This window comes from Pelecanus crispus, chromosome 6, assembly GCF_030463565.1.
Source record: "Pelecanus crispus isolate bPelCri1 chromosome 6, bPelCri1.pri, whole genome shotgun sequence".
Lineage (NCBI taxonomy): Eukaryota > Metazoa > Chordata > Aves > Pelecaniformes > Pelecanidae > Pelecanus > Pelecanus crispus.
Window position 1 is genome coordinate 35,555,943 of NC_134648.1, and position 26,272 is coordinate 35,582,214.

The 26,272-nt window shown below is 41.1% G+C and overlaps 1 protein-coding gene across 3 annotated transcripts in view; it reads left to right on the forward strand.

Moving 5' to 3' along the window:
• Window positions 1-19,702, forward strand: part of DCAF5 (DDB1 and CUL4 associated factor 5) — an 80,817-nt gene extending 61,115 nt beyond the window's left edge. The window contains exons 8-10 of one of the 3 annotated variants that reach the window (XM_075712607.1): window positions 10,248-10,375; window positions 17,000-18,299; window positions 18,354-19,702. In XM_075712607.1, the coding sequence (XP_075568722.1) occupies window positions 10,248-10,375; window positions 17,000-18,299; window positions 18,354-18,802 (1,877 nt within the window). In that variant the 3' untranslated portion in view covers window positions 18,803-19,702. Of the gene's footprint in view, window positions 1-10,247; window positions 10,376-16,999 lie in introns of all 3 variants that reach the window. The other 2 variants (XM_075712608.1, XM_075712606.1) reach the window with 2 other exon arrangements.
• Window positions 19,703-26,272: the final 6,570 nt, after the last annotated feature.

Below are 26,272 nucleotides of genomic sequence, written 5' to 3' on the forward strand. Positions count from 1 at the left end.
AGCATATCTTTTCTGTTGAAACAAATCACTGTGCTCTTTTAGAAGGGTGTTCAATCTTGATTGAAAGACTCAAGACTTTAGGAAATGTACTACCGTTTCTATTTTTAATGGCTCTGACAGTTTAAACTTTACATTTTAGTGGTATTAAGCACAACTGAGTGCTATCCTGTGGTCTCAGGTGCTTTAGCAATAGTGAGAGCAAATTACAAGCTGCGTTAGAGGTAAAATGAAAATATTTTATTTCATTTTCAAAGGCTGTTAATCGCAGCTGTGTAATGCACAGCTGAGAGGATGGCTAGCCTCTAAAAGGTTTGGTTAATGGCAGGGTTTTGAAGAAAATGCCATTCTAATGTTGGATTGCTTATTTAACCAACAGTTGATGTTGCAGTCCAGAAGTCCTGAAGATGGTCCTGCTAAAGAGATCAATACCTTGGCCTTCTATCTTTGTGTAGGGTTTATAGAGACTTCTCCCTGCTTTCCTTTTAATTTGTATGATTTCCTTATAGGTTTGACACTGTTTTACTACTACTTACAGAATTTCGTCTTAGTTAAAACAAAGGTTATGTACATTTAAATTAGTTATTTATCTGTAAGTTTTTATGTATGGACTGTAGAATTACATTTTATGTGTGTTACTATACTTGTCCTGACGCCAGTTGTAAATTCTGGATTTGGGGTTTTGTGTTTATCTGGCTGTGATGCTCTTGAAAACTTTTTCTTGATGCTCTGAAAACAGGCAGCTGCAGATGACAAACTTTTTATCTGGGACCTTTGCACAAAGAGTGATAGCTAGAATTACCACAAACAATGTCATATGTGTTTTGGTCAGCTTTCTTGTTTCTGGTTCTTGTAACTTGAGGAAGGGTATCAGTAAACTTGCAACATTTCAGTTACAAAATTAATTACTTAATGTCAATTGCCCTCAGTGGTTGCTTAACAGGATCAGAAGATCCTGTAGTAGGAGGTGTATGTTTTAGTCTCTTGCAACTTGAGCAGTTCTCTTATTGAAACACTTCAGCAAAACTTATGAGCTTTGTTTTGTTAGACCTAAAGATTTGGCTTCTTGTGGCAAATAACTCACTGGCCATCCATATCACCTGTGATAGGCCTATTTGAAGCTATTTTCTTCATTCAGCTTTTCTTGAAGGGTTGTGCCTGTTTTGGATGTGATGAAACATCCTTTCTTACGTGTCATCCTGTGGTTCAGAATAATTGTTCAGCTAGAGAGGTTGCTGTGCTTCCTTCTTTGGAGAAACAGTTGCTGTAGAGATGTGGAGACCTTGGAAAGCTGCTGCTTCAATGGAAAACTCCTTCTTCTCATGTTCTAGATTAAAATTGGAGTGTCTTTGGGTCTGTGATCTGAGGGTGTGGAATGTGGTCTTTCATTTAAAATATTGGACAGACTAGACAGGATGATGTAATATCCTGTACTGTTGGTTAGTATTTTAAATAAAAATATCTCTCTAACTGATTTTGGCCTTCCGGTTGAATTCAGACATTGCGTTGCTATAAATATTTATGATACACCTCCCTTAAATTGTATCAGCTATTTGTAAATAGCAACATTTTTGCAAGCCTGAATCTTTTTACAGAGCTGCATCCTTAACAACAACTCTGAAATAGATTATTTTGCTTAAGTACAGGTACACCAAGTACTAACTATCTAATGGTTAGCAACATTACTACACAAAAGATGAAGAAAAGTGGGAAGGAACACACCAGTCAAACAATTGCAAACATATTTCAAGTTGGAGGAATCCAGTTACCTGTGTTGGTATTTTGCCAGGAAAATGGAACAAATTCTGCTGGTTTTTTTTCAAATAATCGTAATTTAGAGGTGTCCTCCCAGTAGGTTGCATTGAGTTGTTCCCCCTCAGCTGGAAACTCTGCCAGCAGTTTTGTTCAGTCTAGTTATTAGACAGGATTTACTTCGGGGCAGGAGGTCTGTGAAAAAAGGTATTTCCTAAATTGCCTAGGATGCTATTCTGTTGAAGAGTTTTATTGGCTGTCTCCTCCACAGTCTTAGATTATTCTGAATAGGCCAGGATTTCCTATGCCAGAAGGTTGGTTGCTTTTTTACCACCTTTTGTCCTTTCTTGAAGATGGAATAGTTTGCTAATTTTTCCACTTTCTTCTCCATCCAAGTACTGCCCAGCTTTCCACCGTGCTTCAGAAGTAATTGCCAATTGTTTGGTGAATTTGTAGTATTGCAGTATTTAAACCTAACTCCTATAAACATGGTCTCTTAGCTGGTAAAGAATCCCTGTTCAAGACAGAACCTGACATGTCTTGTGGGGTAATAGAGGGCTTAGTAGACCAAATGTTTTGCAAAATGGAATTTACATTCCTCACCCACTACTCTGAATCATCTTTGCAACTCAGAGCTTGTCTCTTGCTTTTGAAATATTGCTCAAAGATGCTATGTGAGGGATTCGATAGTTAGTTGCGATTGAGAAGACAGTTGGAGATCCTTCAGTTTACGTGAGCAGGCTGTCACCAGACTTCTGAAAAACTTCAGAAAAACTTCACTAAATCAGAACAGCAAACTGCATTTCAAAACCTCTTTTTAATTTTCTCTTTGACTGTAACTGCTAGCAAGAAAGGGCCTGTCATTGTGGTCCAGTTACTAAATAAATTGCACCAATCTTCAGCAGAACTGATGCAATTTTTCTTCCCTTTTTTTCTCCTCGTTGGTCATTGTAAATGCAGACACCTCTTTAGGCTTGAATTCAGCAACAGATCTTTTCACAACATTTGAACAGGGTTATCTCATTGGAGACAGCTTGTGGTTTAAGTTCTCAAAGTTCCAGGCTGATAAGTGAAGATGAATAATAGATTATAATAGAAGATGATTAAGTGTTTCTTAATGTCTTTAGCTATTTCTGACATTTTTATATATGTGCACACATGCATATATACATACCAGTTGGGTTGGGACGGGGGGAAGCCATCTGGCCCAATGGGGAGCATGCTCTGGAAGGTTTGTATTTTTAAAAAAATTGATTTTTCTGAGGCGTGGTCTTGGGATCTAAGTTTTACTTTTAGGACTGTAGTTTGTCTCTTCCTTCAGGTCGGTGTTGACCATAGTGTGCTGTGGAACAGTTGTTTGATTATCACAGCAAGTAAGTGGTGGGGCAATGTAGAAGAGGTTCTTGTATTCAGTGGAATTTAGACTGATTTCTGTGTCATGTGGATTGTAATACCAGAAACTTGTGGAAGTGTCCTGGCTAGATGGCATCTATCAGAAAACAAGGCAGTGTTGGGTGCTTTGTAGTGCTGTAGCCAAGTGGAGGAAGATTCAGCATCTATCGGTGTTTCTCTCATTGGCCTTAGCATGTTTAATATCTAATTTAGCACTAGAAAGCTGAAGATACCACTGAGCACTGAGAGAAGCTGGAGAAGCCTTAGTCCCCAGCAACTAGCCATCTGATTGTACCAAAGCTCCTTTCTCTTTATTGTATTGCACATGTTTGCAGTTACTAGTACAAAATAAATGCACAGGCAAGCAGTTTTCACACCTCCATTTAAAAAAAAAAAACCCAAACCAACCAAAAAAACCTCCCCCCCAGCTATCACTTGTGTGTTAATTTAACTTATTTTATTCCCTTTATGTTCAGAAAGCATAGTTGTTGGTAGTTTGTATGGTTCCAATAACATTGTAAAAAACATTGCAATCTATGCAGTTAACACACTGAAAGAGCAATCTCTCTCAGACCAGGAGAGGGGACAGAGTGGAAAGAGTGTGCCAAAGTTTATTTCTATAGTAATTTTGTCTTAGCTTTCATATTGTTGTTCAGTTCTACTGGTGATAACAATGGTGGGAGGGTTGGTATAGATAAGGTCTAGACAGATACGGCAGATATGTAGCAGCAACAAAAGAAGGGAGAAAATATACACCCAAAAATAGCCACTACGACTACAGCTTTCTGCATGTTCGTTAGATATTTAAATATGGATTTTTTTCTTTGGCTCTTGGAACCTCTGCAGAGGTACAAGACCACCACAGGGCTGGTTCTGGGTGTAGCTAGGCAGAGTGGGTGATTGCCTGGAAGAGCAGGTTGCCTGAGGCAAGTGCTGATGCCAGCCCACTGCTCCCTGTGCTTACCCTAAAGCTCTGCAAGGCCACGCTGATCCTTTCACCTGGCATGGGAGATCGAGCGTGGGTTCAAAGGTGGCAAAGGAAGCAGTCTGCAGATGGAGTTGGAGCTGCTTTCTTATGGGGAGACGCTCCCTTTTGCTTTCTCTTGTAGTAGCAGAAGTACTAAGCCAGAGTCCCCTGGTGCCTCCTCCAAACTGTCTCCTCTTACCGTGCCAGGAGGAGAAAGGATCTTGGCCAGCCCTTGCTGTTCTCACCCCATCTTTGATGTGACCAAAGTCAGTTTCACCTGTGCTGCTGAGAAACCTTGAAGTTGCTCTGGCTGCTGCCAGAGCTGGAATCAGATTCCTGATCCCACTAGAAGGGATGCTGCAGGGCCCTGTGCTCTCAGGGCAAGAGTGCTTGTGTTTAAATCTAGCTTCCCTACAGACAGGTCTCTGAGGAGCAGTCATCTGCTGGCATGCATTGTACGAAACAAATACACGTGTGTGAGTGACCAGAGAGAGACTTCTTAAGGACTGGAAACATCATCTGCTGCACTGAAGGCAGAGGCCCTATACGCTACGCATATTTGCTTGCATTGTGGTGTGCATTTACTTTCCGAACTATGGTATCTCTTTTCTGTTAGCTCATCATGATCTCATAGGATTCAAATGTAGGGCAGTGGCCTACGGTCTAAATGTGTCCCGGATTATTATTAAGGAAAACTAAATTAATTTTAAATGAGCTTTCTACTGTAATGCCAAGTACTACAGTGGAATGGTATGCTATGGCACACTGGCAGCAGCTGCAAATATCTGGTTCTTCTCAGGAGTTTTCAGCACTTTGAGTAATTCACAAGGCTTGTATGAAGTTATGCTTTGGTCTGTGGAACCTCTTTCTACCTTATATGAAGAACCAGTGGGACTTCTTTTTCAGTGTCCTAGTTAGAAAGGACTACTGCTTAATGAGGTCATTTAATTCCTTTGTTACAGAGCCAGTGGAAGATTGTTCCTTATCCCACCAAGTTCTCCAGTGCTTTGACAGTTTTTTAAATGTTTGGAACAATGCAGCTTCCATTAGTTTAGAGACTGTTCTACATTCTTACAGGATTTCTGCACTAGGGCACTTTTCCTAATAATCTATTGCTTCCCTTTTTTCCTTATCCTTCAAATAATTCATTCTTCTGTTTGGGTTTTTTGGTTCTCACTCTCCTTCAGTATTATTTACTAGAGTTTTTTAAAATGTGTTGGTATGTACCATCCACTATGTTCTCAATATGTTAAGTGTCAGCTCATTTGCATAAATATTTGCAAAGCTGCATAATTAATAAGGTTTTCATTAACATAATATTTAAAATACAAAATAATAAAGCAAACCAAGAAGTAATCACTTTGGCAACTTAGTAGACATCTACTACTTCAAAGCACTGTATTATTCTTTCTGTCTGAATCAGAGCCTGTAGATATGCCTTGTGTTGCCATGGTATTCTTGTCAAATGTGTAGACGAAATCTGTTTTAAAATGTACTCTTCAGATTTAGCCTTTTATAAGTTATTTCTACCAGCTGGTCAGATATCATAGTAGGACATTATTTAAAGAATTTTTTAAGACTTTGTATTGCTCCTCTTTGGAGCACTTACTTGCAGGGTATAGAGGAAGAGGGATTTTCTTGACATTTCACTTTGTGCATCAAATGAAAGCAGACCAAAAAAATATTGACCAGCAGAGCTAGAACACTAAACCACTACTCAGAACTGTCTTTAAGCATAGCAATTTTTGGAAGGTATTACAAAACCAGCTAATATATCTCCATCCCCTCTCTCCAGTCATTAGAGGTTAGAAAGTTAGAAACCTTCTAAAATCAGCTTAATCAGCCTCTGAAGACTTTAATACTTTTTTTTTTTGTATTATTAATAACATACATGTAAGCTAATGGCTTCTGTGTAAACACTGCTTATACACATGGCAGCTATCTAAGAATATAAAAGCTGCCATGCTAAACCAGTTGCAGGACCTGTGCATGCCACTAAATTCAAAAGCAAATAAACAACACCCCCATCCCCTTAAAAAAAAAACCCCAAACCTCAAAAGCAAAATTTGAGTTTTGCTGGGATAGCAGAGGTCAATTCTGGTGAAAGAATACAAATAAAAACACCAGTTCAAGTGAAGACAGCAAAAAGAAATAGAAATTATTACACGCAAAAAAGGAAGATGGCCTCAGGAATTTGAGCAGTTTATGGCTGACCTCCACTTAATGTACAGATGTACTTTTTTTTTTTGCCAGCAGACATGAGCAAATTTAAATCATACTGTGAGATGGCTAGAAGCTGTATGGCTGCAGCTAAGCCTCTGCTGGGAGACCAGGGGGATTCCAGACAAGTCTGGACACAAGCAAATGTCTGCCACGCAGATACTCATGTAATATGATACCAACTTTGCTGGGCTACTATAAAGTGAAGGGACCACTGTCAGGACAAGGATATAGAAGAAGGCTCTGCATTAAACTCTTAGAGACGTCACTTAAGTGCATAGGAGGTGATAGACTAAAATTGCATCAGGCAAGGGGTTGTCCAAAAATGGCATTTTGGGGCAGTCTATCATATTTGACACAAAGATCATCAGAGTATTGCCGGAGTCAATACTTTTTGGTTTAAATAATTAAAACCGCTCGTACTACTGGAAAAAGCTGACTGCTAAGCTTTGTGATTGCAGTAATCTGCTACCAGGGGACTTTTCCTGTAATTGGGCAGTTAGTTGTTTTAAGGGCCTTTGTAGCAAAGTTCACCTTCACTCTGAGAGGACTGAAGTATGTTCTAGTACTATGCTGCTTCTGATTATACTATTAACAGCTTAAAAGGAATTTAAGGAACTTCAGTACTGGAGCAGAAAGCTTTGGAGTTACTTCATAGAATCATAGAAATGGTTTGGGTTGGAAGGGACCTTTAAAGATCATCTAGTCCAACCCCCCTGCCAAGGGCAGGGACACCTTCCACTAGACCAGGTTGCTCTCAAAGCCCCATCCAACCTGGCCTTGAACACTTCTAGGGAGGGGGCATCCACAGCTTCTCTGGGCAACCTGTTCGAGCGCCTCACCACCCTCATAGTAAAGAATTTCTTCCTTATATCTAACTTAAATCTACCCTCTTTCAGTTTAAAGCCATTACCCCTTGTCCTATCACTACATGCCCTTGTAAAAAATCCCTCTCCAGCTTTCTTGTAGGCCCCCTTCAGGCACTAGAAGGCTGCTCTAAGGTGTCCCTGGAGCCTTCTCTTTCCCAGGTTGAACAACCCCAACTCTCTCAGCCTTTCCTCATAGGAGAGGTGTTCCAGCCCTCTGATCGTTTTTGTGGCCCTCCTCTGGACTCGCTCTAGCATGTCCATGTCTTTCTTGTGCTGGGGACCCCAGAGCTGGACACAGTATTCCAGGTGGGGTCTCACCAGAGTGGAGTAGAAGGGGAGAATTGCCTCCCTCAACCTGCTGGCCATGCTGCTTTTTATGCAGCCCAGGATATGGTTGGCTTTCTGGGCTTCAGACGCTGTCTGAATTTGACTACAGCCTAGGGAGAGTTGTGTTCTAGACATGGCATGCTGTGCACTTGTCATCCAGTGCTTGGTGTATTGATACACACCAAGTTTAATGCCAGAAGACAGTTCTGGCATTAAATAACTGTTATCACTGCTTTACTAAGAAAATAGTCACACTGCTGACAGTGCCACAAGAGGTCAATGGCTGGCTTGGAAATGCAGCCCAAGATATTGGTGCCCTAAATTTGTATTTCATCTCCATAATAATTCTTTCTTTGCTCATTGTCTCTCTAACTTCTGACTCTTTTGTGAGTGTTTCATAGGGCATATTTCTTGTTTTGTACTGAATTCAGGCAGCTTAGAGTCCATGGATAGTTAAAACTTGTAATAGGCATTACTTACAAACTTGGAAACATTTCCTAAGCAAATTGTCTCTTCATTCCCGAGGCCCCCTTTCCTGGAACAGTCGTCTGCTAGGTCAAGATAAATGCGTTGAGAACTGGACTTGATGTAACCATCTACCGTTGGCTTGATAGATGCACTTGGATTGACAACTGTGATTTGGCTGGAAGGAATGCTGTGGGAGTAGGGCAACTTGCCATCAGCCATAAATGTGGTCATGAATGTCTAGCAGGGTGAGCACAATGAAAGGATGTGAGGAATCTCATAAAATGGAAAAGAAAATCTCTTTTGATTTTGCCCAATTTGGCATTTAATGAACTTGGTCTCCGATCAGTTACTTCACAGTCAGCTTTGCTTACACTGGTGAAATTTTGCTGCAGTAGCTGAAGGCAGAATTTATCTCTGAACCTTTACAGAAAATCAGTGTACCCATATAGAGGAACAGTTCCAGGTAGCTCAGTCTCAGTGCTGTTTCAATGAATATATGTGGAAGCTAACTGGAGTGATAGTTCTTTCAGGTTTTTTTAATTTTCAATGAGCCTTCATTTTATATACAAAGTCTTTGAAATGGCCATGCCTTTTGGTCCTTGGAGTTACTCGCCATCTCTCTTCCCTTCTTCAGGCATGTTACCTTTCTATCCCAAAGTGCCATGAGACTGCAGTTTGGTCTGCAAAAATTGATTTGTGCAAACAGAAGGAACACTTTCCAGAAGTGGTAAAAAGGTCTGTCGGCAGATTTTTAGGGTTGGATGACTCCTCACCTCTGAATCCTTACCGCTGTTTGTACACTGTGTACACATCAGTCTGGTCTTCAGAGCATAGTTACAATGAGCACTTTTTCGAAGAGGAGAGGGGCTGAACACAAGCTTGCTAGCGGCAGTTCTTTATCATTTACGTAACCTAACAAATGGAAGGTGATACAGGAATGCCTTTTCTTTTTTTTTGTCTTTTTTTTTTTTTTTTTGACCCTTCTGCCTTGCTACTTTTCAGTGTTAATGCAAGTTTTTCTTTAAGAAATGTGTGTTGCAGGAGAACTCTGACTCTATTTTGGAAGACAAGCTCTTCAACATTGGGCTTAGGATCTAAACCAGCAGCTATTTCAGCTGAAAGAGCTTCTGCTGAGGACAAAGGATAGCAAACATCTTCAGCAAGAAGAACATAAAGTTTACTTGTTTAGTGTTAAGATGACTATAAGTAGCACAGAAGCTAATGAAATGATTTTAACTTTCTGTAAGATGTGCTTATGACCTTTGAAGTTGTAAATAGCAAGATTGTTTTCCTCTGAAGCGGTTTTCAGTCTTTACTTCCCCTCTTTTAAAATTTTTGGTTTCTTTCACTGAAGATGTTAATCATAGCATGTTGATTGACACTTGTTTATTCAGATACACAGGTGTGCTTTCTAACAAATTTATGGTTTTAATTGTGTGAATCTATGAACATAAAAAAATTTCTGTGTGACAGTTTCTTGCTTTGGTGTATAGACCTAGTAAGAGCAAATGACCAAGCAGAAAAGTTGTCTGGCTTCTGTTTTGAGTTTTACCATTAGCACAAAAGCATTCCACTTCAGCTAATTCCCTGCCTTGTGACAAAGAATGATATAACCCACTGGTCAGGTGTGTTACTTCAGGTCCCTCTAAGCTTGATTCACAGAAATATGAGTTGTTATAGATCCCAGTCTAGGGAAGGCTATACTAAGTCCAGCTGTAATGTAGTAACTCAGGTTAGTAGCCTTGAAGATTGCCTCCTTTAGATTCCTACCCATCAGACTAGAGTTAACTGTGGCACTAATGAATTGCTGATTTTAAAAAACAAATTAAAAAAATAGAGTATAGCTGTTAAAAAAAGTCAACCTCTTTATTTGTCTCTACTTCAAATTTACAAACTGTGAGTAGTGTCATGCCTTATGCACTATGGTTTCACTGGTGATTTCATTAAGTATGTATGTTGTTCTTATTCATATAGTTGTCATATTAGGTCAAAAACCTTAATTGTTTGTTTAGATAGTTGAACTAAAGCTAGCTTCCAAGTCCTAGTTTGCAGGAAGGATGCTTTTCATCAAACTTGTAGCTTTTTATAGGGACATTGCTCATAAAATTGGAATTCTGCAGCCAACGCAGGCCTTAAAATATTGCAAAATAAAGCTGAAAAGCATTGTCAAATATAACACGACTTTAAATGATTATGAATGAAAGCAATATGAAGATGTAATTATTCATTTCAGTGTGTGCTTGTTTTTCCCCTAGGTGGCATTGGCAGGGTCGTCAATGGTGCTTTTATGGTATTGAAAGGTCATCGGTCAATTGTAAACCAAGTCCGGTTTAATCCTCACACTTACATGATCTGTTCTTCTGGTGTTGAAAAGATTATAAAGGTAAGATTAATCATCAGAAAATGTGTTCTTCCAATATTTCAGGAAGAAATGCTTTGTTTTGTTCTTTTCCACACCCATCCTGTCTTCTAATCTTGTTCTTTTTTTAAAGTGGTATGTCTTGTTTGCTGGCTAAACTGATGCAAATTTTTCATTGGGTATTTCAACTCTAAACTCTGTTTCAATTTTAAAGGTTTTAGAGGTGAGGGATAAGATCAGAATTTCCTGGATTTGTACTTTGAAAAAGGAATTTTTTTCCAGTATCATTCCGTACCTAACTGAAGTATCATGCAAACAGTCTTTCTCGGGAGAGTTTGGTCACTGTAATGTGATCTCCTAAGACTTCTGATACTTTCAGCTAAAATTTAATAAAAATCTCTCCAAAGTGTATCGTTGAGCCTTGGCCTAGCCTGACCTAGCTGGATTTGGCCCAGATAGTGCCTCAGGAGCCCTTCTATAATTTTTGTACGCACTTCTGCATTGAATCAATTCAACATACCTTTCTTTGGCTTACAGAGGAAACAGGACTCTTAATACCTTCCACAATATGTCTTTTCTGAATCTTCTAACAATGTACAGTATTTTTAGAAAGTTTGTGCCTTTTTATGTGGAATGTAAAGAGATAACAAACTTTGTTGGGTTCTGAAACTATTTTCTTAAGGAAAGACAGCCAAAGTTCTGGAGGCAAGGCAGAAACTTTTGTCATTTCTAGTAGCAGAAGTTGAGGGTGGGGAGGCGGAGGATTATGCTACACTAGTGGACTTCTGTGGCATTCTGCTGCCATAGAAATATTGCTATAATTTAGGTCTATCAACAAGATGAAAGAAACCAGAACAATTTAATTTTTAAGTAGGAAAATGAGAACTGATGCTGCTTCTAACTATTTGTTGAATGACTTCATAGCAGTCTTACCTGCATGTGGCTATAAATGAGGTCGTTTGAGTATTAGTAAATATTTTAGTCAGCCACTAGTTGACTGAATGAACTTGTACTGCAAAGGAGTGTTTTAGTGGTCTGCAACTTATGGACCAGAACTGGCCCAAACCCTTAGGACCGTGGCCCAATGCCCAGCTGCATCGCTTGCATTACAGCTACTATCAGCATTTGGGTTCAGCTTTCTTTATCTTCTGGTACTTTAGTTTCCCTTTCTACCTTTTTCTTCATCTGTGCCCCTCTGATAGGTTTGGTGACAAATCTGTCAAGTACAGGCTTTGAACAAAAGTTCATTGAACAGTCTTAGCAGCTCACTGATTTTTCAATTTTCAAGCAGTCAAATTGCCACTGTTTAACAACCATTTTTGCAGAGGCATTTTTTTTTTTGCTTTGGGAACTTGATTCTTGCAGCCTGAATTCTCCCTTTTGGATTTTAGATCTGCTGACCCTTCACCCTATGAATCCTTCCTGCATGAGTGTGCTTAGACTGTTGGATTAGCATTGGTATAAACATCCCCTGTGTTGCTTTTGTGTACTCCTGCTAGGGTTTTGGCGGGGTTTTTTTGCCTAGTGATTAAAAGGTTAGTTCGATTAAGGCCCCAGCCACAGGTTGTGTAACTCTTTCAAAGACACCTCTGCTTGAATGCTTCCTTAGAAGAGAACGCCTGTTGTGTCACAGTATGTGCAATGGAACTCATGTAGCTGCTTTGAGGGAACTGAATTCTGCAAACATTGCAAGCTAGAAACAAATTAAGGGAAAGGTGTTTAATGTATTAAGTTTATCAGCGAGCCAGAATGTCTTACCCTTTTGTTGTGTGTCATTTTGTCTCAGCTTGTAATGTGCCTTGTTTGGGGATCAGGTTGTTTTGAGGCTCATATCTTGTCTGATCTGCATGACTTCACTCTTTAAAGGTACTGTCTTAGTGAACAGCAGTTTGCAGGTGACCATACAATGATGGTTTCTTCTTCATTCCAGCTACTTCTGCAGATAGGCTGGAGGCTAGTAACTGCCACTAGCAGAAGGGCAAAACAGGAAAAACACCACCAGCAGTTCTGAGGGGCTATTTACTGCATTAAAACCAGCTGGGAACACAAGTCCTTCCCTTGCATGGCTATCTTTCCCCCATATGAATGCTTGATGTGCTTGCTCAGAGAAGTTGAGATGACAAGAGGAAGAGCCATAAGTAAAATTGTAGTTACGTTTTTTATGTTTTCTTGTTTTGTTTGTTTGTTTTAATCACTTTCTTAAGAAGTGTTCTTCCTTTACCATCCTTCAAGTGCCTTCTAAAATCTTTCTGGAATTAAATCACAGAAGATAACTTCACTGTGGTTGGCTGGTATTCCATTCCCTCAATTGTAGAAACTCCGTGATGCAAGTAGTTGTTTGTCTGAGCCCTTAATTTTTAGGCTAGCTGGCTTAAATTTAGTACTTCTAGAAGTGAGGAACTGATAGCACCAGCATCAAGGCATGATACAGACAAGCCATTCAGTAATTCCACATGCTTCTGCCAGCACACTTGTTATTTTAATGCTGGTTGCAAATGAGATACAAATTCATCTTAGGCCTAGCCCAGCTGAAATGAATAGTATTCGCAAGAATGATTTTGACCTTCGTGGTTATGGGTTTTTTTGCTTTAGTTTTATTTTGTTGTAAAACACCTGCAAGAATATAATTCAGTAACTCAGTGGTTTAGGGTTTGACTTCTGCTAGGACTGAGAGTACAGCAGGTAAGATGAGGGGGGTGTGTGTGAATATTCAAGTAGGGAGGTTTCAGAAACCTAAAATAAGACTCAACAAGCTCATTAATAAAGGATACTAGAAGCCTTGACTCCAGACTGTGTGCTGGACACGTCAACCCAGATGAATTGCTCATTGCCCTCCATTTCAGAAACCTGAACCTCAGTAAAATGGTATGGAAAAGCACAGCTGTGAACTAAAATTATAATTTGCAGCGAGCATTCGCCACGAGGGCTAAAGCAATATAAAATAGAAAAATACCACTTTCTCCTCAGTTAAGTGTGTGAGACATTGGGATATGCTGGCAGGAAAATTAATTGCATTGCAGGAGAAATAAATGAGACTTTCCCTGTGATGTGTGGGGCTTAGAGGAGGGCCATGGAGAATTATGCAGCTAGAAGACAGTTCCAGGAAAGATAAAATAGATAAAGTGCATAAGGATTTTCAGAAAGAAATACTGTTTTGTATTGGAAATGGAATGCTCTGTAACTGTGGTTTGGAGCACAACTGTTGTAGGGCCCATTTGTTTAAAAATGATCACTATATCAAAGATAGCAAAGTCTATTTGCCCATGTTGCTATGGTGACAGATTAATGTCATTGTGGCTAGCTGCCTCTGCCTAATCAGATAATCTAATATAGCTGGTTTTAATTATTCTCACGCTATGGGCATAACAACTTTTTTGTTTTAAATTTGGGGGTTTGCCACTGTGGAATACAAGCGATCCAAAGATGCTCTCTGAAGCATCTCTGCTGAAGTAGAGAACCAATTTTGTACTGCCCTTTTCTGTTATTGTTCCTATTTTTACATCCATACTCGGGGCATCAGTGAGTAATATTCAGCTCCTTAATCCTCCAACAGAGAAAGAACTTCTTGATAGATTGTTGCCTCAGTGGGATGAGTTGCCAACTTATTTTCTCCAATTTGCTCACATTCTTCCTCAACATGGCATCAGTCAGAGGATGAGAAAAAAGCAAAGGCATTCCATTTACAAAGAAGCCCATTTCAGATGCCACAGAGAGCACTGGACCAGTTGATGCCAGTTTAAAGACTTCCCCATTCTGCCAATGGGGCATGCTTAATCTGACTTCTTTCTGGGACTCTGGCAGGCCCTTGCACTTCCTCATGGCAAAATGTCTAAAAGGTAGGAATATCGATCTCCAGAGACATCTGATCCTGTACAAACAGGTATTCATCCTGAATTCCCTTGACTTCTCTTTATTATTTACTCCTTCTCTCTGAACAAATCTGTCTCGGAAGGGAAAAGCCTCATTATAGACTCTTTGTAGCTATCTTTTCAATATTTAACACTGCTGTATTTTTCTCTGATGCTTGCAGAGTGAGCAGAAAGATCTGGTAGCACTAACAAGGATGTGGAATCTCTCTGTGCATGCTTTATGTGCCTTTTTAGATGACTTTTCGTTACAAAACAGACCTTTCCCAGAGGGACTTCAGAGCAGACTACCTCTCCTCCCTTTATATTGGTTCATACAGAATCTAAGAGTTTTCTAATTCTCTTGCTTAAAAAACCAGTTTTCTAAACCTTGTGATCAATCTAACACTAGTAAGACTATTTGAGGAAGGGGCATGCCAGCCTGCTTGTCCAGGCATACAGTGTGAAGCATTTACAAGAAGGTATATGCTTCTTAAATACAAAAAGATCTGATCTACTTGCTGAAATGCCCAGTAGTGGGACAGAAGGGAAAAGATCTGATAAATTGTGAGAGAAGGTACTGAACATGTGCTAGTTAAATCATCAAGAAGGCAGCAACGCAGAATAGTCCTTTGAGGAAGTAGAGTTCTATTTTTCTATTCAAACACTTGGTGTATCCCCAAATGAACAATCTCTCTCACGCATCCAACTGACAGAAGACTCTTTCCTACCTTGTCTTTAGGAAGTGGAGCATGGGAAGTAATTAGAGGATGAAGAGAGATTCTTTCTGTTCTATTGAATAATTCAAAAAGGTTAAGAATGGTTGATGGAAGTCCATACATAGTGGGCTTAGGTTGGGCTTTGTTATCTTTATCCAAACCTGATGCTTTTCCCTTGAGCTATATGTCTAGTAAATGCAGTGCTTGAGCCAAACAACAGAGACTGTCTTCCTTCTCATTTTAAGTATTATATTAATGAACTGTACTGGAAGAGAATTTGCTTAAGTACTGCAAATAATAAAAATAGCAATTAAGTGCAAATAGTGAATACACCTTGATATTGAGACACGTTCCTAAGAACAGGCTAATGTAATGCAATGTAAGATTCCTCTGTCTTTGCTCTGAAAGGCAGCTTGATGATTGCCATAGAGAAAAAGGTATATCTGCAGCCCACCTTAATTTTGGAATAGTGTCTCTTTTATGTACATAGCCAGATCATATGTGGAAGGTCTCTTAACCGTAAATTGCAGAGGTTGCAAAGTAAAGGCATTCAAGTTTGGGAGAATTCCAGAATAAAGGTTACCTGTACATCTTAAATTTGGCTGTGCTGAACAACTAATAGTTATTAATTTATTTTGGTTTATTTCCAATAATAATTTGGTTTGGTTTACTTCCAGTATTAAAGGTGTAAGGTCTTACTGTATGTACACTGTTGAAAATCTCTGTGAATGCAGAGTCACTGGCATTCTCGTGGGGTTTTTTTTATAGTGCTTGTCATGGTAGTATCAGATTATGTTGCATGTGTTAACTGTGCATCTGTGAGATGAGTGCTGATTATCCCATTTACACAGGCAAAACACATTTTGTTAGCGGTGTTGTCTACTTGGAACAAAACCTGACTAATTTCTATTGGGAACAGAGTTAGATGTTTTTGCCAAAGTCTATCCCAAAAGGCCAACCTGGTATAGACAGCTGGCACAGATTTTTTTTTTTCCTGAGCTTGTTAGCATGGAAAAACCAAAGCATGACTGAAATCAGATATTTTATAAGCAGAACATTAAGGCAGTATTGTGGATAGGCTACATACTAGCTCTGCTTACAGTAAGTGTTGTGCAGTACGTTAACCATCGATCTAGAATAAAGTGATCGTGGTTGTCCAGTGAGTGCCTTAATCATATTGCCCCCAAACCTGTAAGTAAAACTGAGAAAGGTGAGGAGATCCAACTATTATGTTTGCTATGGATTACCAGTTTCTTAGGGATATCTGTGGATCTTCTTTGGGGCTTTTTCTTTTTTTTTTTTAATTTTTTTTTATTTTTTATTTTTTTTCTTTTCCGTTCCCCACCAGGAAAACTGAGGGAAGGCTAGGTGGACAGCACAGTCAAGGCTGTTGCTATTGGTTAAATCGTTACACTTTGCAACGTTACTACCTCTCTCCGCTTCAAAAGTAGCTTTCAGTAAAACGCTTCTCCTTCACCTTTCCCCACTAACTAAAACTGCTGCTGTGTCTTGAGAGGATGTTGGATGCTTGCTTTCTTTCATGACTGTTCCCTAAAGGGAGTAATGCAGGCCTGCTTTTCACCTCCATGTATTCAGCTCCCTGCCTGCTGATCAGGTGTGACTGACACTGCAGCTGGATGAAATGTTACTCTACATCACTGGCACAAGCAACTCTAGTTTCCTGGGAAACAAGTGCCTTCGTTAGTGCCAAGACTGTATTGTAGGCAACGAACTATTCTTGCCATTAGTGAGTAAGCATCTCCTATTACATAAAAATAGAGCCCTGCAATTTGGGAGAAATTACTACACACTGAAATATTGAAATGATGGATAATCTGCAGTGTGAGAGCTTTTAAGTTCTGGTTGGGTGAAGCAGATGCAGGAAAAAAACATTTGTAAAGGGGGAGAAAAAAACCCCCACATCTCTGGAATACTTGTAAGTATGGGTCTGAGGGGCAAAAATTAATAAAAATAATCTGCCACTTGTGATTGTTCTGGGTATTTGCGCTACAGTTCTATTTCAAATGCTTGTAGCAGTTTATGAATTCAAAGACAAATGCATTTTTTTTTATTTTCTGTTACAGATCTGGAGTCCTTACAAACAGCCTGACTGCACAGGGGATCTGGATGGTAGAATTGAGGATGATTCCCGTTGCCTCTACACTCACGAAGAGTACATCAGTCTTGTGTTGAACAGTGGTAGTGGTTTGTCCCATGATTATGCCAACCAGTCAGTCCAGGAAGATCCACGGATGATGGCCTTTTTTGACTCCCTGGTGCGCCGGGAGATTGAGGGCTGGAGTTCTGACTCAGACAGCGACCTCAGTGAGAGCACGATCCTGCAGCTCCATGCAGGAGTAAGTGAACGCTCTGCTTACAGTGAGTCAGAGTCCTCCGCCTCTTTGCATCACTCCCCACCACATGTGGCTGAAGAGTCTGATGAAACTGCCTATAACTTAAGGGCCTTAAGATCAACTGAATCCCCCTCAGCCAGAGAAGACGTGGCTTCCCGTCAGCAGAGACTCTCTGCGCTGAGAAAGTATCAGGATAAACGTCTCCTGGCCCTGTCGAATGAGTCTGATTCTGATGACAATACCTGTGAGGCAGAACTAGATACAGACCTTTTCCCACGGCCACGGTCCCCAAGTCCTGAGGAGAATGAATCCAGCAGTTCCAGCAGCAGCAGCAGTACAGAAGATGAAGAGGAACTGAATGAACGACGCACATCTATGAGGCAACGCAATGCACTGAGGCGCCGACAGAAGGTGCAAAAGGAGGAAAGGACTAGTACTAACACGGAGAATGTGACACCCTACATAGGTGAGGATATCTATGATTATCCCCAGATCAAAGTAGATGATCTATCTTCTTCTCCAGCTTCTTCACCAGAAAGGAGTTCAGCCAACAAAGAAGTTCTCAAAGAAAGGACCTCTCCTTGTTCAGACAGTGAATCAGTGGAGAGAAAGATTTACAAAGCTTACAAATGGCTTCATTATTCTTACATATCATATTCAGCTAATAAAGATGGTGAGTCCTCCAGAGGAGATGGGGAGAATGACGAAGGGAAACCAGGAACTAGTGGAAGGCACAGTACAACACACTTGCTAAATAAGGAAGATGCTAGGAACTTGAGTTCAGCAGTTCCTCAAGGTTCCCCAGCTCATTCTACTGAAAGCCACAACAAAGAAACTTTCAAAGAATGTGGCTTGATAGAAAATTCTAGTAATGGTCAAGCTCACGAATGTGACAATCAGCGGCGGACGGAGGGTCAAGAAAACACATCTGAAGACACTAGCAGTGGAGGTATAGAGCATTCTTTTGAGACTAAAAAGCTCAATGGAAAAGCTAACTGCAAAGGGCTAAATAGTTGTACTGAAGAACCATGCATTCAGACTGCAGGACTTGTGGAACAGAAAAATAGTCAGAACTGTCAACCAGCAGCAAGCCATCACTCACTGGTCCCTCCGTTCTCCACTGTCGCCATCTGTAGCATGTCAGGTCACTGCTCCAGAAACCAGACTGATGACAGTGAGGAGAGGAGCCTCGACACCTCCTGTGTTAACCACAACAACGGCCACTTGCATCTTCGCCCTTCATGCTTCAACAATGGACAGAGTTTTGGAGAGCAGGAGACTGTGACACAAGGACTACAGGTGCGCTCAAATGCAGATAATGGCAACCTTGTACAGATGGGTGTGACCTTGCACAAAGACTGCTGCCTGTCTGAAATGGACTCCTACAATGTGAGCACAAGAGAGGAATCTGCTGACTTGCATCCTACAGGCAGTGAGAGTACTCAATCTCTTGGAGGACTGAAAAGACACAGAGCGGATTTGGAAGATGCAGATTCAGAGAGTTCATCCTTAGAAAAGAAGTTAAAAACATGATAAATGCAAATGTCTGTCGTAGCGTGCACTCTCTCTCAAAAAAAAAAAAAAAAAAAAGAAAAGGAAAAAGAAAGTATTAAAGGCACATAGAGCTTGGGTCTGAAACATTGCGTTTGATTCTCCATTCCATTCTTCAGTGGGTCTGTTTTAGATTGCCAATGGTTCATGCTGTATAAAAATCCAACTTACTCCTTAATGAGACTGAGTCTAGTGTACCCATACAAGGTTCTGTTTAAAGTAAATCCTTATTAAGATGGTTGACTGAATTATTCCTGTGTGAACATGTGTCGTTTGTTCAGCCAGCCAACCAGGATGACTGCTTTAAGTTTTAATTGTTCCTCTAAGAAGGAGTTTCTCCATACTGACACCTATTACACATTACCAGCTGAAGAATGATTGAATTAGATCACACCGGTGGTAGCTTGGGATGTGTTTTTTGTTGAGAAAAACAGGGAAGAAACTTTTCTGGGCCCTTTATTCTGCTTCAGAAACTAAAGATGCAACCATTAGGGAGGATATTTTCAGAACTGAATGGTATCTTTAGAGATGATACTTCATAAAGCACTTGCTTCTGATACAGTTCAGTGACATTATTTTTATGCCAACACAAAAGCTATAGGAAATGAGTCTCTTTCCAAAATCAACTTTAGACTGTTCCCATGGTGACATTGAATTTTGTGGGGTTTTTTTTAAAGAAAAGAACTGAGTAACACAGTGTCATCACTATACTAAAATGTGATTGTTTGGCAAGAGGAAGGTATTATGCTGTAGGTCTCACTCTAACCAAGGGCTATTAAAAATCAGGCATTGAAACATGCCTTTCTGTGAGCTTAACACATAGAGATTCTTTTTTGTTCTTATTATTATTTATTAAGAATATGGCTGTGAGTGTTGGGATGTATCTTGACTGTGCCCTCCCCATCCCCCATGTGCCTACTTTTGGGAGGCAGTAGGCCAAAGAGAAAATAGCTGAAGGATGGATAGTGTAACTGATGCATGTTAACAGCCACACTTGGTAAAATCTGAAAAGTGCTTTTTTAGCAGTTTTCTTAGCCCAGAGCTCAAAATTGGTTGGCACTGGAGATCAGGGTTGGTTTTCTACCACTGTGCTGCAAATATTTAAAACTGCAGATGGGTAGATGGATTCAGCAGAGTTGTGTGTGTATGGGAGAGCTTCAGAGAAACATTCCCGTGTGTGAGGATGCTGGGACTCCAAGTCTGGCAATCGGAACTTGAGCAAGAGCACAGCTCTGGCTGCCAGCTGCCATGAACTGGTGTGCTGTTCAGGTGGACGGAGTCCTTTCTTGCCTGGGCTCTGTTTTTAATGGATTATCTACTGAGTCCTCCCAGTTCTGGTATGCTGGAATTGGCGGAATTGCACTTGCTTCCCTAGCAACAAGGTCAGAGGAGTCAGTATGTGAAGGGGAAAGAAACCACCTGTTAAGGACACAACAACTGTATGTTTGTGCCTTGCAGTGCTGACAACAGAAAAAGAGGCTGCTTTTGACCCCAGGAATTGTCACAGGCTTTCAAGCTCAGTACTGAGGAAGGGCTAGATTATTTTAAGGAATAGGAGATTTTTGCTTTCGGTACGACCCTAGCAGTACCCTGCTGTAGAGCACTGGTCTCAGAATAATTATTTCATATGCACAGCTACCTGGTACCTGGGAAAAGAAGGAAGATGCCCTGTTAAAACATGATGAAACTAAAGGAGCGCTTCAGAAGGGATGCTGGGAGGGAAAGGTATGGGAGGGAGTGAAGAACACGAGCTGAAAAATTTTCTTACAACTACTGTGTGCCATAGGCTGTTTGCTCATGCTTGGTCAGCTTTGCTAAGTGAGAACTTGGAATAAGCATACGATGTAGTATTTATAAGAAGCATGTAAGACAGCTGAAAGGGAAAGGGCTGAAGGGGATGTTTTCAAACACAAGGGAAAGTAGCAATAAGAACAAGCCGATACATTGTTACCTTACTGAAAAAATTGTTCTGTACTGATTATATTTGAGATCACTGCAATCAAGATCACTATAGAAGTGTTTTCCTTGGTTGTATGAACACCTTATTGTAAATGCTGGGTTTCAGCCAAAATCTCAAGGTTGCTGAGTCAAAACTTTTTTATTATTTTTTAAAAGTTCTTTACATTGGAAAATTTTCTTAGCTGTCACTTCTTCAGCCTTCCTCTGGAGAATGCCCAGATTGCTGGTGAATGAGCATCTCCACTCTCCTTTGACATGGTCATCTTTTCTCAGTGTTTTCTCAAATGCCTTGTGGTCTCACTTTCTGGTTCTTTTGTGTGTTTTCAAAAGCAGAATAAAAGCTCCTGGGTTTGGTGTTAAAGCTCCTCTACAGGCTCTGGGCATAAAGGTTCGCTGTGGTTTCCCCAAAGACAGCGTCCCATGCTGTCTGCATGCTTGTTATTTCTAGTTTCTGTCAAGCAGGAGGAGGAAGGTAGGCTGCGATCTTAACCTTTTGTTCACAGGAAATTTCAGCGCACACAAGAACCATAGCTTCCAAATCAGTGGGTTCACCTTCTCACATAAATAAATGTTATCAGCGCTAGGCAGCTGATAGGCAGCAGGGAAAATACCAAAAAAAAAAAGGCAAGCAAGCAAGCAGCAGCACGTCTGCTGCAGGTAGCCAACAACAAAAAGAGCTGCTCTTTGTAGGTTGCTCTGCTTTGCCATTGATCCCGTGCGTCCGCTCTCTCCCCCCTACACTGGGCTGCTAACCGTGCTGTGCGCCGGCAGCTTCCTGGGCTGCTGCATGGGAGCCTTGCTGTGCGCTTGGGATTGTCACTCCCCGTTTCTGGGGAAAGCGAGTAAGCTGTTCAGTGGAAAATCTTACAAGTTTATCTGAATAGATTTCACCTTTTCTAGCAATCTGTGCCATGTACTTGGAAACGAAAAGGGTGTGTAAATATTGAACTACCTTGTTTGCTAGGCACTCTTTACTTATCATGCAACTTGTTATGGCAGGAAGTTTGCGAGGCCGGGTTGTACAGTTCATCTCCAGAAAACCTTATTGGTGGGAAAGAAAAAACTCTACCTTATGTCTCTTCACAACACTTTGAACAGAGAAAGATTGATCTTTTAAAGAAATTCTTTATGATACTCCTACAAGCTCACAAGTTATGTATTTGCTTATTTCAGCTTCCTCTGTTTAAAGCATTAATGTCAAACCAACCTGTTTGTGAGAGAGTCAAAGCTGACTCTTCCTCTGAAGCAGGCAAGCACGAGGCTTTTCTGGGCTGGGGTATTAACCGCTTTCAAAGATGCAGGAGGATGTGAGATCTATCAGCCAAAGTTCTCCTGGGGTTTTTCCAGCTCTCAGGTGATCTTCTTACCAAAGCTGGCAAGTCTTGTCCAAGGTGAGTGGCTCAGTGGAGATCGTGTTTTGCCGTTGAGGAGCAGCTCACTCTCACAAAGCACACGCAGAAAGAAACCGCTGTGCTGAGAAGGGAAGAGCACAGGGTTTTGACCATGGACATGCCAGCTGATTGCAGTATGTTCTGAAATCCAGCCCGTCTCAGCTGGAGTAATAATTGGGAAGGAGAACTTATTTCAGAACCTTTTCTTCTCCAAAAATTGCAGTGGATTCCCCCCCCCCACCCCGCTTCATAATAGAACAAGTGATTGAAACCTGGTCCTAATCTCTGTTTATAAGCCACGTCACTTGGTAGGTAGAAAATCACTTTTCCTCAAACATTTGAAGATAAATACGGTTAGGTCTGCTTCTGAGGTCTTGCACTGTCCTGCATTGTCACATCCTAGTGAACAGATGGAGGCCTCTTGCTCACTGCCCATCAGAAGCTGATGTGGCTTGAGATTACTCAGGTCTCAGGATGCTTTCATTTGCAGTTCTAATTTATTTTGCTGTTTGTGGACGAGAGCAAGATGGGATTTTTGTTATTGCTCCCTTGAGTTAAAATGCTCCATGTTGGTGAGTTTTCATCTCTTTTACTGTTGAGAGAGGTACCCTTTACACCTGATGCTTTCTCTCATTTTCACTCACTTGCGTTCTCCGAAGGTCTTTACCAGACCTGGGAAGGTCAGTGCTCTGCTGCATGGTCTGCAGAGTAATGCAGATAGCTGCAACAACTGAATTACTATATGCATATGCACATAGTTCTTCAGAAATTCTTTAATAAGCTAATGCTAGCACATAATTTTATAAAACACATCAGCATGCTCCTGCAGCTGTGCCGGGGTGCACTAATTAGCCCAGCTAATGCCATACCCTTATGAACAAGAACTCTGTTTCAGACACCTACTGAGAAAATGGCAATTCTTGAGGGGGAAATAAGAAAACCAAACCCACCACCAAATACCCTAGCAAACAACTCCACTGGTTATGGCAGGTGCTAGGTTTGCCAAAGTTTTCTTCAGTGGTTGTGCAGGTCAAAAGAAGTGAAATCTCAGATGTCGGTGTGTTGTGTTGTTATAGGAAATAAGCAATCTGAATTTGATGTTTGTACTCTGAATCCAGCCAAGGACTTGAATTTGTGTCTCCTGCCTTTCACTAAGCATCCTAAGCATCAGCTTATTGCATTATTTGGGAGTGGGCTTTGTTCTTCCTTCATCTGAAATGCAAAGGGGAAAGGAAATAGAAACAGTTCCACAAATACTGGAGCAGGGCCTTGAGCCCAGCTCTGCTGGTTTATAGTTTGCTAGAAAATGCTAGAGGATTCTTTCTCCCTTTGCCACCTCATGTGATCTTTGGTCCAGAGAACAAGAGGGAGAGCTGACCCAGCCTTGTATGCATCCCATTTGTCTTGAATATAGGAGAATTGTCCTTTCCAAATTGGGCAGAGTGTGCATGATTTTTTTTTTTTTAAAATTCTTTTCCTGTAGACACGTAATACCAGTGTCCTAAATGAGTGCCCAAGCCAGTGAGCTGTTTGTTCTGGGATGTGGCTGGCAGGCTCAGCTTTTCTGTCTCATGAATATTTTTCTGTTCAGTTCTGGTCTCGAGTACAGCCAACACCTACGCAGCGCTGGAGCTGCTGCACAGATGTAGGTTGGCATTGTTGCTGCTTTTAGAGCCGATCGGAGTTGCCCCTTTGCTGAAGCTGCCGTTTGCACACTGGCTGTTTGGAAGTAGGTGGTGTGAATGAGTAAAAACATTCTGTATGTTCCTACAAATAGGCAAAAACTGCCTGGATTTGGACTTTTGATGGGGGACCAGCTCCTCCACAGTCAGACAATGCCTCTGGCGATACGCCTAGCACTTTTTGTGGATGCTATGGGAGTTGCTCATTTCTAGGTAGAATCTACCCCTGGGAACACATTACTATGAGCCAGTGGTCTGCAGCGTTTTACTTCACAAATCACGGCTGCCTATAGCAGCATTAACAGCTGAACCCACCAGCTCCTACGTACTTACAGGGTTTGCGTTCTCGTCACTTCAGAATGGTCAAACCATATGGCCTTTGGGAAAGTCTTGTGTCTAAGTGTCCTGCTTCCAGAACAAAGACTAAAAGGGTCAAGCTTGGCTTTTCTGAAACAAAACTTGCTTCAAGGAAATCCTGATGCATCTTTTTAAAGCGCTTTGGCCTTAGCTCAGCATTTAAGGTTAAATACTCGAGATACATTTTGAACTCTTTAAAATGCGGATGTACGGCAGAAAGAGAAACGGCATGAGCTTCAGAACTGAATTCTGTCAGGGAAGGGGAAAAGGGTTGACATGTATTTAAAAATAAGCAAACAAAAAAACCCTCCATACCCTAAATACCAATTAGGTCCTGAATAAAAGTTTACCACCTGCTTCTAAATCTGGCTCCTAAAAGCCTAAGCAGTTATGTTAGGAGAGGTGACTTATCACACTTGAGCTGGGACAGCTGAAGATCACTGATCTGTAGAAGCCGAGAAGCCACAGCCGTGCCGCACGGCACACTACAAGCGTGCCGACCATGGAGGTGCGACCCAGTAGGGATCACTTCTTCGGTCTGCAGCCTGCAGGGAACGAAACAAATGGTTGTTAGCAGCAAGGTTGCCCCTGACTCTGACCAGCTGATTCTGTCTCTTCTTTTGTACAGCTGTCTGAATTAGCTTTGCATTGCCTGGGATGTGCCGAAGAAAGGTCCCTAGAGGAAGGCACTTTGGTTTTAGTTCATGTTTGCCTTTGGACCTTGGAGGGAGGTTTTGGGGCTACGTTTCAGGGTGGTCTTTATGCAGTCCACGAGGACTGCATAACAATGAGGAAATGACCGCACAAAATGAGGAAAGAAAATTAATGCATCCTTGCAGGAGGAACAGAGAAGTCCAAGGCAGGAACCTCCTCTAACTCGCTCTACCCCTTCCTGAGGTTTCTATGTCTCCTCGAGAAGCCCTGTACATTTTTCTTCTCTCTAGGATCTAGAGAGACTTGCAGCGTTGGGTGCCCAGAAAGTAAAACTGAAACTGTCCCCAGTTCAGGATGTCGCAATGCTCTTTGCTTCAGTGATATTTCCAGTATATTACAGCCAGATCTGGCATTTCCTGGCTTGGATTATATCCTCGAATACAGTTTTCTCCAAAGCATGCAAAAAGTCTGCTTCCCACCTATCTAAACTTTGGAGGGAGAGAAAGGAAAGATGATCTAGGCTTTAACAGGCTTGGAATGAGAGGAAGTATGTGGTTTGGGCTGTTCATAAGCCCTCTCTAAGCTCTCAGTATTCCCAAGGTTTGCCTTTCACACATGCCGACTCTGCCGTGCCATGCGCTTACCTGCACGCCGGGACAACAGCAGCAGTCCTGTATTTCCTTGTCATGCAGCATGAGAACTGAGAATTGGTTCAGTATGTCCTATGGGGCAGACCTCTAGTCTTTCCATAAAAAAAAAGAAGCTTTTTTTAGCTCGTACATGTTTCTGATGATGTGGAAGACTTATTTTTAAGCTGGGAAAGTCTGTAGCAATGTTTTGAATTCCTAAACGGCTGACCGACTAGGATAATCTGTCTCAGCAACAGTGGAAGCAATTTACAGCCTTAGATGGAGATTTTTATTTACTTACACATACTCTTAACGTCAAAACTTTTGCAGTTTGTCACCCAACACGAGGGCTCTTCACCTTTCATCTCCTGTGTATTTGGGCATCCAGGAAGGGCGTATTTTCTCATTCCCTCCACTAATGATACAGATGCAAAAGATACAGATCGTTTGTGGCCCAGCTTCCCAGCAGTTAATGAACATGTTGGGACAGTAGATCACCTTGCTAGAGACGCACAAATTGCAGCAGACAGCAGGAGTAGTGGCTCATTAATCACTTTGCTCTGTTCTTAAGTTGAAAATCTGCACAAACATCTCAAGGTTTCAGCCTGAGTGACACAACTTGAGGTCTCCTGCTGCTGGGCCTGAAATACCTTTGCTGTTTCTACAATTTTATCCTGTAGTTTCCGAAATCAGTGTTTGTTTCCAGCCCAAGGGCAAGTCTACTTTAGTCTTACTCTTGCCAGATGAAAATTATTACAGAACTTAAAGTGAGTGTATTGC